The 20,435-nt window shown below is 42.2% G+C and overlaps 1 protein-coding gene across 1 annotated transcript in view; it reads right to left on the reverse strand.

The window, feature by feature from the left end:
* Positions 1-20,435, reverse strand: part of abcc9 (ATP-binding cassette, sub-family C (CFTR/MRP), member 9) — a 34,553-nt gene that overhangs the window by 10,255 nt on the left and 3,863 nt on the right. Inside the window, exons 4-28 of the mRNA XM_030767445.1 lie at positions 20,070-20,236; positions 19,359-19,601; positions 18,802-18,981; positions 16,764-16,934; positions 14,830-14,985; positions 14,048-14,182; positions 13,711-13,873; positions 13,319-13,359; positions 12,943-13,085; positions 12,178-12,286; positions 10,420-10,530; positions 9,045-9,117; positions 8,293-8,398; positions 6,873-6,911; positions 4,987-5,088; positions 4,665-4,749; positions 4,346-4,426; positions 3,172-3,309; positions 2,700-2,825; positions 2,438-2,537; positions 2,051-2,331; positions 1,680-1,834; positions 1,243-1,312; positions 783-940; positions 475-567 (exon numbers count right to left, since the gene is read on the reverse strand). Of these exons, the coding sequence (XP_030623305.1) occupies positions 475-567; positions 783-940; positions 1,243-1,312; positions 1,680-1,834; positions 2,051-2,331; positions 2,438-2,537; positions 2,700-2,825; positions 3,172-3,309; positions 4,346-4,426; positions 4,665-4,749; positions 4,987-5,088; positions 6,873-6,911; positions 8,293-8,398; positions 9,045-9,117; positions 10,420-10,530; positions 12,178-12,286; positions 12,943-13,085; positions 13,319-13,359; positions 13,711-13,873; positions 14,048-14,182; positions 14,830-14,985; positions 16,764-16,934; positions 18,802-18,981; positions 19,359-19,601; positions 20,070-20,236 (3,226 nt within the window). The remainder of the gene's footprint in view (positions 1-474; positions 568-782; positions 941-1,242; positions 1,313-1,679; positions 1,835-2,050; positions 2,332-2,437; positions 2,538-2,699; positions 2,826-3,171; positions 3,310-4,345; positions 4,427-4,664; positions 4,750-4,986; positions 5,089-6,872; positions 6,912-8,292; positions 8,399-9,044; positions 9,118-10,419; positions 10,531-12,177; positions 12,287-12,942; positions 13,086-13,318; positions 13,360-13,710; positions 13,874-14,047; positions 14,183-14,829; positions 14,986-16,763; positions 16,935-18,801; positions 18,982-19,358; positions 19,602-20,069; positions 20,237-20,435) is intronic.

Consider the following 20,435-nt stretch of genomic DNA (forward strand, 5'->3'; position numbering starts at 1 on the left):
AACCGGATTACTAATGTGCTACACATCACGTCGCCACCTCAAAATCTAGACAGAGCACAGCAAGCGCTAACAAAATTTACACAAGGTTTTTGTGCGGCTTCAGCAAAGACACTCTCCCAGGAGAGAGGAAAAAAGGATAAGAGTTTGAGAACTGTTTAATGTGGGATTAATACGACTCTGGGAAAAGAGAAACATAGAAGGACTGTTTACAGAGTTAAAGTAGTCTGGAGAAAAACAAAAACGGCCTCACAGCTCATGATGTTCTACATAAAAGGTTTTGTGGAAAATTGTGAACAGTGTCTAAATCCCATTAGTTCACTTTGTTTCATGTAATCTGTAACAGAGGCAGAGGCAAAAAATGTTCTGAAGGGTTGGCTGTGTCATCACTTGAAAAGCATTAACAGGTTTGGCTTGTGACACTGAAAGGCTCCCTGTTGGTTCTTGAACCTTCTGAAAGTGTCCAGAGGAACTGACCTGAATGCTCGGATGGTGGTGAGGCCCTCTGCAGTTTCAGAGAAGTGACAGAGCAACGGCAGCTGGGTGGAGTCATCCAAATCCTGCAGATCTCTACCAGTTCAGAGGACAAAGACACACACCAGTATTAAGAAAGAGAACATGAGAAAAAAGAGAGTTAAAAAAGTTGGTGAAGGGAACGACACATAAACTGTGTAATGCCAAAGAGAGGAACAGAAACAAGATCTGCATAGCTATCATTTCACAAACGAAACACACAGAAACCAAAAGAACAGAAGGCAAAGTGGACGCCCAAAATCATTACTCACTTGGAGGCGACACGGAAGTATTTCTGGATGAAATAGAAAGCCACGCTAAGGGGCACAAGCGCGATGAGAAACGCAGGGGTCACAAAGGCAATGACGCCAATCGCGGACAGACAGAGCAGTGTGGAACGTGTCAGAGACTCTAAGGTTGGAGGAATGTGCTAAAAAAGAGAGAGAGAGAGAGAGAGAGAGAGAAAGAAACAAGACATTAGCATGTCACAGCTACATTTCTGACTTCACCTCAAAGGCACTGAGGCCTCTATCTTTGTTCTCTCGGTTGAATGTACTGGCGTAAGAACTTGTGGCATCTCGGTGTGTCTTAGTGGGTTAGCTCTGGAATCTGAGGACAGTCTGAGTGCCTCTAAAAACCTCTGAGGTGCTTTTAATGCCAAACGTGCCAATGCAAAAATACAAGGGTGAGAAAACTAATGTCGACCTGTATGCGTGCTGTAGCTTCACTCACCTGATCTATGATGTTGGTGTCAGCAGAAAAACGGTTCAGGATTTGCCCAAGTGGAGTTATATCAAAAAATCTGACAAAAAGGCAAAGATCAAATAAGATCTGTATGAAGAGACAAAACAGACACTTCATATAGAGATAAATCATGGATGATAAATAACCTATATTTTAGTACAAAGAAATCACACAACAAAATCATTTTCACATCCCCCACTGAGTAGCAGGAGCAAACAGTAAATTAAACTCAATTACTGCAAGTGAAGACCAATCATTTTTCATATTTCTGAATTTGGACTTGAGTCCAAAACTAACTAAGCTGGATTAGCACCTCTGTTCAGGACTAAGCACAGAGATTCCCTTAAAATCCTCATGAAAGACCAGTGTGAGAAAAAGAGGCTATTTCGCTTTATGTTCACATTCTCTCTGTGTGAAGAGAGTACCGTAAAGGGGCGTGGATAATTTTGTTGAGCAAGTTGTGATGTAAACTGGTAGCAGCAGACAAGCCCAGAAACTCCACAGTCAGTGAGGTGATGAGACAGAGAGCTATCCCTGCTCCACACAGAATGATGAACACAGGAACATAGTAGGAGCGATGCTACAGATCCAAAACATACATATACACACACACAAACACACACACACACACACACAAATTATACTTTAAAGTCCAAAGTTACTCAGTTAAAAATGTATTGTTGTTGTGTCATCTATACTAATCACGGCTTTCAAATACATACAATAAATGAGATAAAGTATGGCAATCTGAGGGATGGGAAGCCTGAAGGTGTATTCCTCCATTTCAGAATCTCACCTCTGCATCCTGAATAGCCTCATACTCCTGGCTGGAGTTGGTGCCGTTGCCATAGAAACTGTCATTCGACTGACTGTGTGGGTTGGAGGAGGTCCAAGTGGCCAGCCAGTAGTCAATGGCAACCATGACAGAGTGCTTGGCCAGTTTGGAGGACACCATCATGAAAACCATGAGGAACCCACCAGAGGACAGGTAACGCCAGCACACCTTCCATGGGATCTTCGAGCGTCGGTTGGTGGTGGTGGACATGTTATCATCTTCATCTTCCTCCTCCTCTTCCTCTGTAAAGACCAAGATATGAAACATGTTGGAAAGCATGAACAAACTTCTCAAAATAAGACTCACCCACTCAGGAAAAGCACCAAAGGATAGAGTAAGAATGCTCACCCTCATCTTCATCGTCAACCTGGTTTTTAGCTTCTCTGGAGTAGAAAGCTCTTCTGAGAGTCTTCCTCTCAAGAGTGGTCTGACTCTCAAATTCTGTGTCCTACAACATAGAGAACCTCAAACATATTATCATATCGATTGCTGTATTTTCTTTCTCTCTCTCTTTAAAGCGTCATGTGCTGCTTGGTGATTGGACTGAATGGTGACAGACAGCAGTGTGGGCCAATTGTATGAGAGTAAGTGAAGAGAGGGAGGACCAGACCTTCTCCAGCTCCTGGTCTTGTCTGTTCATCAGTGTTTTCCAGTGCTCGTAAAGTTCCACATCATGAGTTTGGATGTCCTTCAGTGTCCCTTCTCTCAACACTGAACCATCCTTCATGGCAATGATCTGAAGCCCACAGAAAGGTTCAGGTCATGAAAACCTAACAATTGCTCCTAAATAAGCCTAACCTCAACCATAACTGTTACAGAAATATCTCAAAAAGTCAACTAACAGCTAACCTGTGGACTGGGAAAGTGTTTTTAAATCAAGTTTAAATGGGCTTAAAAGACCAGTCACACAGGTCTTAAATGAAAACTGAATGATATGAATTTGTGTTACTTCAAAAACTCAAAATATGTGATGAAGGTAGATGGGAAAAAGACAGTCCTACATAATAAAACATAAGTTCTCTCTGTTGTCATTTTTGATTTTCCTATGTTGATGACTGATGTTTTTGAAGGTCTTGACTGACCCAGTCAGCGTGGATCAGGTACTGCAGCTTGTGGGTAACCAGCACCACGGTCCGTTTGTCATCCTGCAGAAACTTAAGGATGCCCTCCTGCATGAGATGATCACTCAGATGGATGTCCAGGGCGGAGAACGGGTCATCCTGAGGGCAGGGATTGGTCAATCAGGAATGTCAATCGTGGGGACAGGTATGGTGTGAGACAGCTTTCAGGCAAACGGAGCATATTATCACAATGTTACAAATGTCTGAACATCGAGTCATGGTAAAAGACCTTCAGCTAAACTACAGCTCAAAACTTTGAGTTTCCAGACACTGTGTACAACTTCTGTTTAATAGAGTGAAGTTCTGATCAAATGGGATGCATAACATGGAACAAGAGAATAATTAAAAAGGAAAGCAATGTACTTGACTTTTAATGTTTTGCTGGCCTCTAAATGATGTTAAAGTGTGTTTGAATCATTCAAATATCACCAGAGAAGCTCTGTGTTGGCTATCTTTATCAATCAAGTTTTAGAGACAGAACTGAGAGGAGTGTAAGCCACAGGAAATGATCTCTGAAGACAAACAAATGAAAGGAACAAGACTGGAATGAGAGGAGGAGAGCATTGTGTGGCCAGAGGCCAGAAAATGAATGAATTGTAACTGTTTCTAGTGGCTAAACTGAACAGACAGGTTCTACACCAACAGCTGGTATAGAGACTCCCACCCTTCAAACTCAACAAGGCATCAAGTTTGTAAATATTCTCATGTTTCCCTCTATCCATTCATATATCCATCATCCACTGATTCATCCATCCATCTACTTATTCCTCAATCCATAAAATTATCTATCCATCATACAGTATGTTTTGAACAGTGCTGAGTAAATAAAGTTATTATTATTATTATAGTTGTTGTTGTTGTTATTATTATTATCATTATCATTACTATTATTATTATTATTACAGTAATCCCCCTGTTAACTCATCCATTCATCAATCCATCCATACACCTCCCACACATCCACAGAGCAACTTCTGATTCCTCACCCGCTCACTTAGTCCACCTGTTATTTATGCATCCAATCATTATCCATCCATCCATCTATCCATCCATCTATCCATTCATAAAGTTTATTCACATTTAATATTTTCAATGGGAGCACACAGTTGCTCTGTATATTTAGACAATCTCTCACCAGAAAGACGATGTTGGTATTCTGGTAGAGGGCTCGAGCCACACAGATTCTCTGCCTCTGTCCTCCACTCAGGTTTATTCCCTATTCCATTAAAACAAGGACAAAGAGCAAAACATTTAGTCTTTGCTTTCCATTCCATTAGCACTACACCATCGGTAACATCATGGTCGCCTTAACGAGGAACTCCTTCATAGTCCTTAATCCATTTAGGAGTATAAATGTCACCATGACTGAAGTCAGAGACCTGGTCCTGTGCCTAGATAGATAAGACGGAACAGTCAATAAAAAAGAAGAAAAATGACGCGTAACTATGTCTTACCCTTTCTCCAATTTCAGTCTGATCCCCAAATGGTAGAAGGTCAATGTCGGGCTGCAGTGAGCAAGCGTCTATCACTGCTTTATATCTGAGAAAACATGATGAGAGAAACAATCTCAACATATTCCCATAGACATGCTCATTAGTCTCACCCAAACTGATGAAATTTTGAATGTGAGGTGTCAGAATAATTGATACAGTTCTCACAGGATCATCCTAGTGAATTCAGAACAATCTTCTCTTGGAGGTTTTGCCTGGGAAAAGATGAACGACAACCTGGCATCTCAGATCTTTTTTGCAGTAAGAGTAAAAGGGGCCCATTTACCTCTGTTTGTTGAAAGGGCTTCCAAACGTGATGTTGTCTTCCACTGTGGCGTTGAGGAGCCAGGACTTCTGGGCAGCGTACGCCACTGAGTACCTGTTTTTACTGCCATGATGGGAAATGGAGGAGAAAGAGAAACTGCTGTGACAAAGCCATGGGAAGGTACTGTGAAGGGGACTACATAACCAAAACACATCAAACTGATGTGAGATCAATGGGAGTTGGAGAAATGGATCAAAGTCTAATGTTAATAATGATCTATAAGAGCCAACTCATGGCAAAATGCAGGGAGTCAATGCCACACTAAGCAATTACAGTATAGACTGCTTATCTTATCATATCTCATTAATCTATTTACTGTGGATTATACTCCAGAATACTAGGCACTGCTGTCCAAGTCCTGTGCATACAGTGTTTGACCCAAGGATCTGACTTGAAACTACAACTAAAAGCAAACTACAAAACAAACTAATCAAACTCCGACTGTAAGCAAAGAGAGTTTTACAGAGGAAGAAACAAAATGTAGACACATCAAATTTACATCAAGCATGGTCACCAAGATGCACACAGGTAAGAACATGTGTGAGAACATGGGTTTGCATGCTAGCTGGTTGGGATAGTCGAGTGCTTCCTGTAGCAATGTGCACTCCTCCCCTTGGATCAAAACAGCAGTTTGATTGGTTCTGATCTGATTTATTTGATTAACTTGCAACTACAATATAGAATATACCCATTTGCCCAATCCTCTATACACAAAGGCTAATCTTTACAAAGCTTGTAACGCTTAGTTAATGCATATCTAACCAGATAGAGAAGTCCATGAAACATACTACACCCATGGCCTCAACAGTTATTGCAACACTGTTTGTAATTGAACACTACAGCAAATTAAAGCAAACAAAATAGGACATTTCTGTCTGAAATATTCAGCAGTAATTGCTACACACGAACTTATGTTTACCATGAATATGCTGAATTGAAAACACTTCAGGAAACCAAAAAATGGTTTGTCCTCAAAAATCCAAGACTCCCCACATTTTGTAAATGAACACACATCACTTTTTATCACTCGCACAAAAGATGCAATGACCATGGAGGGGAGGATGAGAGAAAAGATGGGAGGGTGTCACAGCAATTCCAGTAAAACAAGTTTTAAACCAGTACCTCCTCATTTCTTCATCAGAGATCTCCGTACCATAGCAGCTGCAAGTCATGTCCACAAATTAGAGTTCAACAGACCACACTGATGGAAACTGGATGGTTATGTTCATTGGGAACCTACCATCTAATGCTGGTGCTTTGTCTATGAACTATGATGATGTCTTGTTCACTAGCTTGGTACTTGTGAATAATGTCACTGGCCAGTTATACAAACCAACTGATTCTTGAGGATAAATTTCTAAATGTAGCTTTTGTTCAACTGCTTCCCCTTAAAAGAATTCACAGATTGGTGTTCCAACAAGAAATGTAATCTTTAATCTTTAATCTTATGAGAAGACAAGGGATTAATTAGCACAATCAAAGGACAGCCGTCTTTAACTCCTCTAAAAAAGTCTAAAGAAAAGAATGCAGCAATGCTGTGTATAGTCTCAGGTCTGTACCTGTACGTGTTCATGTACGTGTTAGTTTATGTGTTTGTGTACGTGTATGTGGAGGGGGAGGGTCTAAGAGAATCTATATCCACGCTGCAGAGTCTGCATAGCCAACATCTCCACCCATGACCAGACAGAAATTCAAAGAGTTTGGGGGCCAAAACGGGAACTCGAAACATAGCACAGGTGCTCAGCAACTTGCTTTGGAGGTCTGGAGCCAACTGGAGTTGCAGGCTGTGCAGTTTGAAGAGAACCAGCCCCAGTGTACATTACATTATATATAAATATATAAAATACCTTATGTTCCCATCGTGGAGGATCTCACAATCAGGCAGTCTGATTTTGGAGGGAACGACGCAAAAGAAACAGGAGACACACACAGCACTGGGGTTAGTAGACGAGCAGTGAGGACAGAATTGGTTCTATAATGAAAATGATGTCGTGTTCCCTTCTTTACTCCACCCATCAGATCCAATCAAATTCACAGTGACTGCACCAGTTTGCTCAAGTCTTAAAAGAAATGTTTTAAAAAAAATATTTATGGGCCCATTGACAGAAAGACTGGGTCCTCATTGCGAATGGAAAACATCATCATTCTCATTAGAGAATATGAAGGTTAAACAAAAATATATAGACCATCATTCACTGTAAGAGCGAACCTCCTTGTAGAGATAGGAACTACTGTTTGCCTTGTGCTGGAAAAATGGTTCAATTCAGTTTCAATTACATGCAAACAGATTGTATGCTATATTTACATACCATGTCATAATGAAATCAACATATTTTATCAGGGTGTGTTTGTTTCCATTACCCAAATAGCCACTAAATCAAATTAAGTCAGGCCTAAATTTTTTTCTTAGACAAACATAAACACATGACTATTTTTTTCTTCTCTGTCAGAGAAAGGTGTGCTGTTAAAAATCTGTGTGTCTGTCTGTTTGGCTCTCTTGGCAATGCTACTCAGAGGGCCATCTGTGGCAGTCGAGATGAGATGAAGGTTGAAAACGATAGAATACCTCTTTTACAAATGAGTAGAGACAGAATTCATCTTTTTCACAAAGACGATGGTGTCTTCACAATGACATGAGTGAGTTAGCAAGACACGTTTGGTGATTTGGTTAATTTGAGGAATGGGGAAAAGGAAATAAGGAGAACCCTTTTGACTTTCACAAACACATATGTGTGCGTACACAAACACACACACACACACACACACACACACACACACACACACACACACGCACACACACACACACACACACACCTTCATGGCAGATGGAGGAGTCTCTTGAATGAAAGAGTGACCAGATAACATATACAGACACAAATCCAAACAGGGTGGACTATGACTGAGACCAAATGGACATAACCAAAGGGACAGTGAAATGAAGCTTTTGATTAGTATTCTAACATGACAACTCTACCACTGCAAGATACACTGACTTAAACCCAAAATGCAGTGAAATATGTCAGGACTAAGACAAAACGAAGGAAAGCTGGATACCCCTTCTGTCAACACCATTGTCTGAACAAATTCTCTAAATCTACACCAAAAACTCACTTCTCAGTTCTGATGGTAGCTAAACTCCTATTCCAGCTCAGTCCCAGTGTTTGCTTTTTGTTGTTTTTTTTCTGGGAGTCTTTTGTTCTGCAGACCTTTAACTCTGAACATAGTGTCTTCATGTTTATCTCTATCAAGAACTTTCTGACCACTTACTTGCTCCAGTACACCTTCCCACTGATGGTCTGCATCTCCCCCAGCATGGCCAGCAGGAGGGAGGACTTCCCACATCCCACCTGGCCAACAATCATGGTCAGCTGACCTGGATAAAGAACACAGTGAGAGGCGATTATGCAGGTAAATCAGGTCTCCCAGTCTCCAGTCATACCCATCATCCACCTTCAAACTAATAACAAACTGGCTTTGAGTGTTGAGCTGAATTTTTATTGGCTCCAGGTTCTAATCCTGACCAGTCTATGGCTAAGTGACATCATCAAACTCAATGCCTAATCTACTAGATCAGTTTTTCTTCATGATATGAGTCCAGTCAATAATATGTCCAGGCCTTGTCCAGACTTCTCATTAGTAAAAAAATCACCAGTCCATAAGAACTAAGGAACAGTAATCTTGTATGGAGTTAAAGCTTTTGCCATCACCATTAGCTGCATTTTAAAGCACACGCTGTCACTTAAAGCCACGTACTGTGAATGTTTAAAATACAGGCCGCGTTTTAGCTGATACCGAGGGGTCATGTCCAGATGTGTGGGAACTTTCTAGGTCCACTTCTTCAACTAGAGGACTGGGCAGAGCTAGCCAACTGGTGTTTGTCACAACCCAACAGCCGGGACACTTTGCATATCACCAGTTATTAGGTCGCGGCATTCAATTTCAAGCAGCGAGTCCAGAAAGAAAGCTAACGCTGTCGACACGCTGCTTTATGAATGTCTCTGCAGCCAGAGTCGAGTTACCTGTCGGGATGCGGATGTTGATGTCAGACAAGGTCGACATGTTGCTTCCCCAAGTGAAGTATCCGTTGTTGACCTGCATAGATGGAAAATCAGAGCATGAGATGAGCCAGATTAGGAAAAAAAAAACAACAGAGAGGTGATTGAGGTCTTTTTTTTTTGTAATTTACGCATAAGGCCAAAACATACTCTTTTTTTATCGAGTTTTCATATTTTTGAATGTGTTTTATGCATTCCCTCAGAGTGGAATGTTTATTTTTGCTGACGTTATCTCTTTTTTCGAAGTCTTAAATAAGCACGGTCCCTTCTGCGCATTTGCGTCCAGAGTTTACTGGGAAAGCTGGAATCAAAGGGCAGAAGGCAGAAATTATAAGCAGCTGGGAGTGCAGATGAGAAATGGAAAGGGGGGGGAGTGAGGATGAAATGAGAATAAACGACAGTAAATGTCACTGTAGATCAGGGTCTTAACCATAACAAATAGAACGGATGCAACACAAGGACAAATGTGGGAGAGTAAGTCAGGTCCAGAGGCTCTCTGTTACAGCATATGCACGCGCACGTGGGGGTGTGTGTGTGTGTGTTTGTGTGTGCGTGCATGTGTGTGTGGGACGGTTGCAGGAAATGGGCCCTATGAGGGTCAGGACCCTACAACCTCCAAAAAAAAAACCCAGGAAAAAAATAAACAGCAAAGCAAAGACGTTTCATTTATTTCCTTGTTTTTTTTCTCATGAGAATTACAAATTGTACTGTGATATAATTCATAAGTGAGCTGGGATTCAAAGCCATGCCTGACTAAACTAGACTCTCTCATCCAGTGAGAGAAGGCTACTCTGTGCTTTGTCAACTGAGTGAATGATAGTGTATATATGCATGTGTGTACATGAGTGTGTACATGAGTGTGTGTCTGTATGTGTATGTTATGCATATGTACATGCTTGTATGCATCCATGTATGTGTCTGTATGAGTGTGTTCCTTTCTGTGTAAGAGCGTGGGCATGTTTATGTGTGTACGTGTATATGCATGTGTATGCACTCGTCTGTGTACGTGACTATGTGTGTGTGTGTGTGTTTATGTGTGAAACAGTGTGCTGAACTGTCTTTCATTGCACAAGCGAACAACCCAGCGGATGTGATGGGGTGAAAGGTTAGAATTGGGCTTAGAGGAGACCAAGCAGACGCCTGCTGAAGCCTCTTAATAACAGCTAAAAACAGGAAGTGCTCTATGTGAATCTGTGTGTGTGTGTGTGTGTGTGTGTGTGTGTGCGTGAGTGAGAGTGCAAGTGTGGTGTATGTGTGAGAGTGTGTGTGAATGAGCTAATGGTGCGAAGAGCATGAGAATCAGCACTGACAGGCCCAAAAAAGGTGGGTGACCCCTGACCTTCACCGCGATGTCTTCGGTCTCCGTGGGACGCAGCTGTCGCCGTGGTGGCTGATCGTAGCTGTCCATCTGGTAGCGCAGTGGCTGCTTCCTGTTTATGGCCTTCGTCTGCTGGGTGTCAGAGAAAGAGAAAAGAAAAGATGGGAGAAAGGGAATGTGAAAAGTGAAAGAGAAACAAGATAGAGTGACAGAGAGAAAAAGATCAGATGATTTTGGGTTCTCCAGGGAAGTATCCCACCAAACTCTGAACAAACCCAGAACCGCAACACCCCCCCCCCTCACTTATCTTATCCTCCAAACCCTCTCCTTCTCCTCCATAGCTTCTCTCCTCCTTTCCCCACATCACTCTCTTTCTCTCTCTCTCTCTCTCCCTCTCTCTTCCAAAGAGAGAACAGAAATAACTTTGTTGCTGGCTCTTCTCTTTGGTGGGGAGCAGCTGAGAGCAGGGCCTGTGTGGGTACAAACCTCTGAGAGAGGCTCCTCTTAAGCACGTTTACAGAAACCCAAAGTGCTCACACGTCCGCACTAGCCCCACGGCCCCACGCGTGAGACGAAGAGAGACGAAAAGCATTGCCAAGAGACACTCCGTTTACAGCTTACGCTTTACGCTTCCCAAACAAGCACTCCATCAGATACCAGGTCCTGTTTTTATCAAGTAAGAAACCGCATCACGACCAAAGTTCCCTCTGGGTTCGTCCATTCAGACGCATATTTCAGAATAAAAGAATCTCCTTATAAGAAAGATATGCAACAAAAACCTACCATTTTCTACTCTTTTTTTCACTTATTACTAAAATGTTTACTTCTATGTTTCATTCGTCATAACCTGAGCTAAAAATGATTTCTTTTCTTGTTCCTTGCTGGCATGGATAATACCTCCATTAATCAAAATTCTAAATTTACTGCCTTTGGATAGGTCCCAGAACACTCTGGCTCCTCTGAAAATGAGATGATAAATTAAACAGATGCTAAAGGTACAGAGGAGCTCAAATAGGCCTTGAGTGGGTTCTTAGATACATCAAAGCCTTCGAAAAAAAATGTTTTTCTTCTCAAAAGCATACCATATCTATCTTTATAAAACACACAATTAAGACATTTTTTACAGTCTTCTGACTTTTATAGCACATCATTTTCCCCGTCCTAAGAAAACAGTACTTGACCCTCAAATACTGAGTTTACCCCATGAACTCAGCTAACTCCCTTCACTTAATATGTTCAGATTTACAGAGTGTATTTTCTGATCAAGTAAACACACACACACACACACACACACACACATGCTGAAGGGTTCTGGACTCTGGAATGTGATGCACTAAATAAATGCTGTCCCTTAATACAAAGTACTGAATTTTTTAAAGACCGTCTTGCATTACTTTGACCTGGAATATGATGTGAGATATTGGAATATGATGTGAGATATGAGTATGATTTTGACACGTGTGGTATAGAGATTTCTCTCTTTTCAAAAGAGCCAAGATCAAATGTCAAAACCTAAAAACACGACATAGAGACAGGTGTGCACAGAGTTTGGAACACACTAGTTATTAGAAATTCACGGCTTTCTCATTTTGGGGTGTAGCTCTCTCACTTTTTTTTGTTTGTTTTTCGGTCATACACATGGTGCTGTAGTGTTCTTCTAATCATGGCAAATATGTCCCCATTATTCAGGTGTGTGTGTGTGTGTGTGTGTGTGTGTGTGTGTGTGTGTTTGTGTTTGTGTTTGTGTGTGTGTGGGAGTGGTTGTGGGTGTGTACTCACCGGCCCATGGTGTTTCTTACATGACTCCAGAGATACAGACATGTCTCCATTTCTCCAGCTGTCATCTCCAATCTCATCGCTCTGCAAGAACTCACCCAGCTTCTGCACACTGTGGACACATGCCAGACCAGACAGAGTTCTCAGTGACTACACACACACACACACACACACACACACACACAGGTACGTACACACACACACACACACACACGTACGTACACACACACACACGCACACACACGCATCACATACACACACAAACACACACACATACATATCACACTCACACAGAAACTAATACACACATACACTTTACCATAGAAGGTTATTAAATACAAACCAACATAGAAACTCATGTAACAGCAATAATACTGGATTATGTTAATACTAATGTCATTTCCCCACTTCCTGTTTAAACATCCCTAATACCCACGGATGTTCCAATATTTAAACTCCACTGTGCTCTGTATTATCTTCTCTTGTATTTTAGTATTTTAGTCTGTGTGTGTCTCACTCTATTCTATGAACCTACAGCCAGTGTATGTTGTGTCTATACACCTATACAGTTAAGTTTACCTGTGTAGATGTGTAATTACAGGCTTTGTTTCTGGGTCAAAGGTTAAAGAATGAACAAGCTGATGTGACGTCTAAACCAGCCGCCCACGCCTGGTTTCAGCATGTGCTAAAAAAAGATCCATCACTTCAGCTAGGCACTCTGGCATATATGAGTCCGTTCCCACTGGCGTTGCTCCAGCAGTCCCTTACCTGACCAGAGCCTTCACTGCAAACCGCACCACAGTGGAGAGCAGGAAGAGCGGAGTGACCAGGATGTGAAACAGGGCCAGAGAGGCAAAGGCCTCCGCCGGACTCAGACGGGATTGGCTGATGTAGGTGTGTGTTACAAATGTCTGCAGGTGCACACACACACACACACACACACACACACACACACACAATTTTTAGAGGCACAGGTCCCCACATACCACCTGCTTACTGCAGTACAAAAACAAGAGGAAACTTCAGAATGGCAGTTCTGTGGTCAGCAGGAGTTTTGGGCTCATTATGTGTAAGATAAAATAGAATAGGTTGAGAAAACTGATCCTAGATCTGGCTGAAGAAAGAAAAATGATGAGTTTCTTACCGCCAGCACTGCAGCAATGGGAATGGCCGCGTTCATGAAAACTATGAAGAGGAGGAAAAAAGTCATTTCTTTTTCTCCTACATCTTTTTTTTAACATTTCATTACTACAAATTACATTGCTGATGGAGTAAATATATGCCATTACAATGAAATTCTGTAGCAATGTAGTGTGAACTCCAGGGGTTTTCTAGTACGCCTGCCTCCTCCTGCATTATGTGACTAAGCCATTTTAAACACCAAATGTTGGTTTTTGCTCGCTGATACATACTCCATGAAAATGGAGGGTCTTAAATGAAAACCAGTCTATTTAAAGAACTAACATGGCTTTCAAGACAGCATATAAAAAGAGAAGAGAGGAGAGGAAGAGGTGAGGAAGAGGAGACATCTCTCACTGGACATGGAGGTGTAAAAAGCGAAGGTTCTGAGGCTGGTCAGCTCCTTGCTGCGTGTCTCCTCCACGCTGTGGCAGAAGATGTTCTCCCAGGCATACAGCTTAAGAAGTTTAATGCCCTTCAGAATCTCCGTAGTCTTCTTCAGGCGGTCCGTGGAGTAGTCCTAACAGAACAGAGGAAAAAAAATTAAAGGACAAACAGACAACTGTCAAAATCGACGTCAAGAAGAGGGTTGAGCGCCAAACATAATCTGAGGCACCTGCATGAGATGAGAGCGCAATGTTCTAAAATTAAAGACCAGTTCTCAGCTGTCGTGATGTCAGGAATTCACACCCACCAGAGTGCTCTTCTGGGCGTCGGCAAGCTTGGTGGCGATGAGGTACTGAATGGGTGCCAACAGCACGATGACTATGGCCCCTACCAGAGCACTGTAGCCCAGCAGATAATAGAGCAGGATCACTCCCATAATAATCTGAGAATGGACAGAGACATTGCGTCACCACAGAAAACGTCAGCATTTCTCTCAATCCGATCTTACGCTAGTGTCCTACACCAATTACTGTTACACTGTATACTGTTACACTGTTTAGATAGAGCAGTGTCTCTCAAAACCATTCCAGCACGTCGCCAGGATTCAGCTGGAACTCTCCCCATGCTGGAGAATTGCGTTCAGCATAGCAGAATGAAATAAGGGCTCAGTTATCAGTTCACAGGTCAAATGAGATGTACCAGTGCTGGGTTTGAGTAAAAAATCTCAAGATGAATAGTTGAGAACAAGGTTGAATAAATTTCAAAAAGGTAGGCAGATGTGTCACGTCAACTCTACAATTTAACAACTCCTCGAATGTATGTTAACTAATATACATCAGCCAGAAATGTAAAAAAATAAACAGTTTAACAAGAATTAAGGTTATAAAGCAAAGTATGCATAGATCATCTTTGTTGTCTTTTCATGATGAGCGGATTACTTACATGTGGTGCTATCCATTCATTCATTCATTCATTCATTCATTCATTCATTCATTCCTTCATCCATTCATTCTATCACTTGTTCACTCACCCATTCTTTCATTGTCATTCATAAGCATGTTTATGTGTTTATGTTGCTGGGTGAGGCACCTGTACTGGCATGGCCCACAGGTTGGGACACAGGAAAAGAAACCACATCAGTTGGTTGGTTTCTATGGCGACCAGGTTGTTGATCTGCCCCAAGGTCATCTCCCCCATTGACATGTTTGACGTCGAAAGACGAAGGATTTTGTTGTATATCATTGCCTGAGAAACAGGTGTTAGCCAACAACACAATAAGCACTGAAACAATGTAGCCAAAATCTACCCACACCTCTCTTAGGCTAATTAGGCTTCAAATCCTGAAGATCGAGCTTAAAATGACTTACTGTGGTTTTTGTCTACATAATATAATCATGTGCTCACAGATACTAGCATGAAAAAGCTTTAGAGAGGAATAATTATCCTCAATGTAAGAATCTCTGCAATACTCCATTAAAGAGCCGACATGCCAACAAAATCTACAGTGCCAAATTTTTTTGTCTGGGATGCTACACACACAAACACACGCACTGACACACACACACGCGCGCACACATACACACGCATGCACACACACATACACACACACACACACACACACACAGATTAGATTAGACATACATTGTAATGTAATTCATAGAGACAGTTTGCCAAAACATTTCAGCTACGTTCAAAGGATCCTGCTTATTTAAATCCATCCAATATCCTGCACCTATCCTCCACTAAGGGATAATTTATCATTCAATGACAATAACATGCAATGCAAGGTTACAAAGGACCCCTACATAGATGAAGAGAGAGACAGAGAGAGAGAGAGAGAGACGGACAGACAGCTATTTAGCTGCAAGGGACTGATAGATAGATAGATAGATAGATAGATAGATAGATAGATAGATAGATAGATAGATAGATAGATAGATAGATAGATAGATAGATAGACAGACAGACAGATAGATATGTCACTTTTTAAAAACTAAAACTTCATATAAAATGACCCAAAACAAAGGCAGACAGTTTTAAAGACTGGACCCATGATAAAACTGGCATGATAAAACTCTGGTGTAATAAAACTCTAATGTGATAAAACTCTGCGATAAAACTCCAGTGTGATAAAACTCTAGTGTGATAAAACTCCAGTGTGATAAAACTCTAATGTGATAAAACTCTATTATTATAAAACCTTAATGTGATAAAACTCTAGTGTGATAAAACTCTAATGTGATAAAACTCTAGCTTGATAAAACTCTAGCTTGATAAAACTCTAATGTGATAAAACTCCAGTGTGATAAAACTCTATTATTATAAAACCTTAATGTGATAAAACTCTAATGTGATAAAACTCTAATGTGATAAAACTCTAGCATGATAAAACTCTAATGTGATAAAACTCTAGCGTGATAAAAATCTAGCTTGATAAAACTCTAGTGTGATAAAACTCTAATGTGATAAAACTCTAGCATGATAAAACTCTAATGTGATAAAACTCTAATGTGATAAAACTCTAGCGTGATAAAACTCTAGCATGATAAAACTCTAATGTGATAAAACTCTAGTGTCATAAAACTCCAGTGTGATAAAACTCTAATGTGATAAAACTCTATTATTATAAAACCTTAATGTGATAAAACTCTAGCGTGATAAAACTGTAGCGTGAAAAAATTCTAGCGTGATAAAACTCCAGTGTGATAAAACTGGCATGGGCATGGGTTTCTCAGCTCATTTTTGGGTTATTCACACAGTGTGACTGAGGGAAATAGCTTGTACGCTGACAGTCTGTGTACTCATCAATTATTTTACAACAGAGCAAAAAAAAAAAAAACTAGGACCAGGTTTGTTTAGATTATTCTCATAAACCCATAACTAAATCCATTAAGCACTTCTATCAATGCCATGGCAAAGACAAGAGGGTGTAAAGAGCGTCAAAGTTTGTCTAAAAAGCAAGTTCTGAATGAAGTGCTGAGAACAGTTATTATGTCATGTCTGCACCAGATGTCTGAACTCACTAGCAACGCGCCCCGCAAGTTGATGCCAGTTTCTATGGTAACGTAGTAAGAGGCCTGTAGGAAGGTGCGCTGCAGTACCAGGGCAAGGAACAGCAGCACAGCCAGGACTGATGTATTCTGCAGCAGCTCAGTGGAGGACATAAAGTAGACCCCAAAATACAGGTTCTGAGTCTGAGAAGACAATATCAGAGAACATACTCAACACAAAACAACATTTGTAATCATCGCAGTCTCTGTATCTCTGTTGGAATTTGTTTGTGAGTGTCAGTGATAACACTACCTAAGCCATATTACATCTCCCACTCTCTCTCTCTCTCTCTCTCTCGTAAACACACACACACACATACACATACACACACACACACATACACATACACACACACACATGCGAGCAGTGAGCTAAAGAGAAAGAGACATATACCTACTGCTGACTACAGGCTGCCTGATCTTGAACAAGACAGAGAGGGTGAGACTGTGCGATATCGGTGTGGCTGAGAGAGTGAGACTGTGTGATATCAGTGTAGAATGAGAGTGAGACAGTGTGATATCAGTGTGTACTGAGTGAAACAGTGTGATATCAGTGCAGAATGAGAGTGAAACAGTGTGATACCAGTGTTTACTGAGAGGGTGAGACAGTGTGATATCAGTGCAGAATAAGAGTGAGACAGTGTGATATCAGTGCCGAATGAGAGTGAGACAGTGTGATATTGGTTCAGTATGAGAGTGAGACTGTGTGATATCAGTGTGGCTGAGAGAGTGAGACAGTGTCGATATCAGTGTGTACTGAGAGTGTGAGACAGTGTGGTATTAGTGCAGAATGAGAGTGAGACTGTGTGATACCAGTGTATACTGAGAGTGTGAGACAGTGTGATATCAGTGCAGAATGAGAGTGAGACTGTGTGATATAAGTGTGTACTGAGAGAGTGAGACAGTGTGATGTAAATGACTGAATGTAAATGACAGTGTGAGTATAGTGTGGAATTTTCTATGTCATGTATTTGCCCTCTCTCACTGTTTAACTCCCATCTCCTGCTCCGTTCTCAGGCACAAACATCAGGACCACAATTCCCATAATGCAATGACTCCACTCTACAGTCAACCAGTCCCTCCCAATGGAGGACAACTGTTTAATCTAACAAGGTTAACGAGGCCAGTTAGTTCTCCATCACATGACATGATTGCAGTTGGACTGTTGACAAAACCATTTGCGTGACAGATAATGATTTGCGTTATCCCATGTCGTCGTGGGGATGACAGGCCCACTGCCTCAATGACATCAGACAGGAAGTGAGTCATGGCCAGGCGAGACCACCCTGATCAGGACTCAGCAGTGGTCTGGCAACGCCGGCGAAGAACACGGGCCAGTGATCAACAGCTTAACGCTGAGAGACGGTCTTGATTACGATGGAGTGATGCAGGAGGGTGAACATGACACAGAAAGCTAACAGAGACAAAGATAATTGGAGTGTTACGACTGAGAAACATCTGACTGGAGCGAACTGATACAGGAAACAGAATGAATGTAATGTAATGTGTCTGAGTACCAGTCCAGTGGGAACTATGACTTCACTGAACTATGCGTAACCTCCCTGCACTGTCTCATCCCTCCCTCCCCCTCCCCCTTTCTTCTGTCCTCTCAGTCACTCTCTGTCTGTCTGTCTTTCTCTCTCTCCCTCTGTTCTCTGACTCTGTTTCTGTCTGTCTTTCTCCCTCCCTCTCTCTACCTCGCCCTCTGTCTTTCTTTTTCTCCCTCGTTCTTTCTCATCCTCAAACTCTTTTCCTCCTTTTCTCCTGCCCTCCATCCGCTTTCTCTGACTCTGTTTGAGTCTCACACACACACACATACATACACACACACACACTCACACACACATAAATACACACACACCCTTGCTAACACAAGCACAGCCCCCCCCCCCCCCCCAACACACACACCTATAAACACGCACACACCTTGCGCACACCAACACACACACACATACAAGCGCACACTCACACACACACACACCACACACACACACACACACACCTTGTTGACCCCAACGATCTCAGTCTTGTTGTCGAGGTGTTCCACGATGCCAGAGATGCAGAGGGGACCGGCAAAGCCCAGCAGGTCAGCCAGGTAACGGAAAGTGCTGCTGAGGAGGATGGGCCGTCCAAATGCCCGGTACATGGACCTCCAAATGGATGGGGCCTTCTCCGGATCCTCTGCATTCTGCTGTCCAAAATCAACCATCAAACAGAACAGACAGCCATAAACCAGGACCGACCTTTCCTCTGATATATTACAGCAGCCAAAACTGGCATACTGCCAGCAGAAGTGTATTTTACTGCACTCTTCAAACACAGTGTTAAGTCACCTGTGCTATCAGTACTATCAGATATGACCGATGTGTTTATGACATCATTGTGACGTCACATTCTAACATCTGAGAGCAAAGTCACGTCACTAAGGGTTTGATAACGAAAACAAAAAAATAATGTATCAGTGTGTGACATCTTAACCTGAACCAGAATCAAACTAACCATGAAAAACACTGCTACGTTCTGAAAATTTTTCAAGTTGTGACTGATTTGAACCAGACTTGTGCTCACCCTCTGTTCTTCGTAGGCATCTTTCAGACGCAGGTAATTGGTCAGTGCCCTCATGGCGATGGGCAGCTTGCCGATCTTCTTCAGCTCGATCGGCCTCTTGTGCGCACCGATGATGAGCGGGTTCATCCACCAATAGGTGGCCTTGGACAGCAGGTTGACAAAAGGCTGCAGAAAGCGCACACCCAGATCCTGCAGGTCTTCAGGGGGCTTCACCCTCTGTGGGTTCGCAAAAAACACGTATTTCTGGAGAGAGAGAGAGAGAGAGAGAGAGAGAGAGAGAGAGAGAGAAAGAGAGGGCAGACAGCCCAGGGTAAACGAGTGAGGCCAAAATTCTTCATGGAGAAAAAGCACAACAATACACCAAAATACATCTATCAAATATGTTCAGGGTTTTGTTTATTTGGTTTGGTTTGCCATCTGAAGGTCTTGTCAAGTGCCTATTTTGCAGTAACTGTGTCACCATTTGAAAAGGACATGTCTGAGTGACCCACATTTTATAAAAATCTACATAATGTCACTAAATATTCGAGTTAATCTGAGTATTGCAGAATACTGTACTATATGAAGTAGAAAAATTTAGAAATTTTATCTACATCATTAAAACTGTCACCCGTTCTCAGACGGTTGTGGCAGCCTGGGTCTCAGACAGGCCCGGTGCTTGGTTATCATGGCTCTCCATCCCTGTCTTTGGGCCGGGGGGCGGGCACTCACCCTGACGCGGATGACGTTGATCTCCACGGCCATGAGCAGGCCGTACAGGACGACCAGCAGGGCAGTGATGCAGAAACGCAGGTGCTGAGGGCCCACCTCATACTGGGCAAACTTCCACAGCTTAATGATTTTTGTGATGAAGGCCAGAACCCAGTAGATGAAGAGTGCTGCGGGTGGGTGGGCAGGTGAGAGAGAGAGAGAGAGAGAGAGAGAGAAAGGGGGATGGGGTATCAAGAACAAGCAGACTGTCTTTTGCCTACTGTTTTCAAGACGAGCTCGCCTATGCATGATACACCAGCGAGAATCAAATTTCAGTCAGTCGCTGATGGTCTGACAATGGTCTCGCTACAACTGTTTGATGATTAA

This window comes from Chanos chanos, chromosome 1 (genome assembly GCF_902362185.1).
Source record: "Chanos chanos chromosome 1, fChaCha1.1, whole genome shotgun sequence".
Taxonomy (NCBI): Eukaryota; Metazoa; Chordata; class Actinopteri; order Gonorynchiformes; family Chanidae; genus Chanos; species Chanos chanos.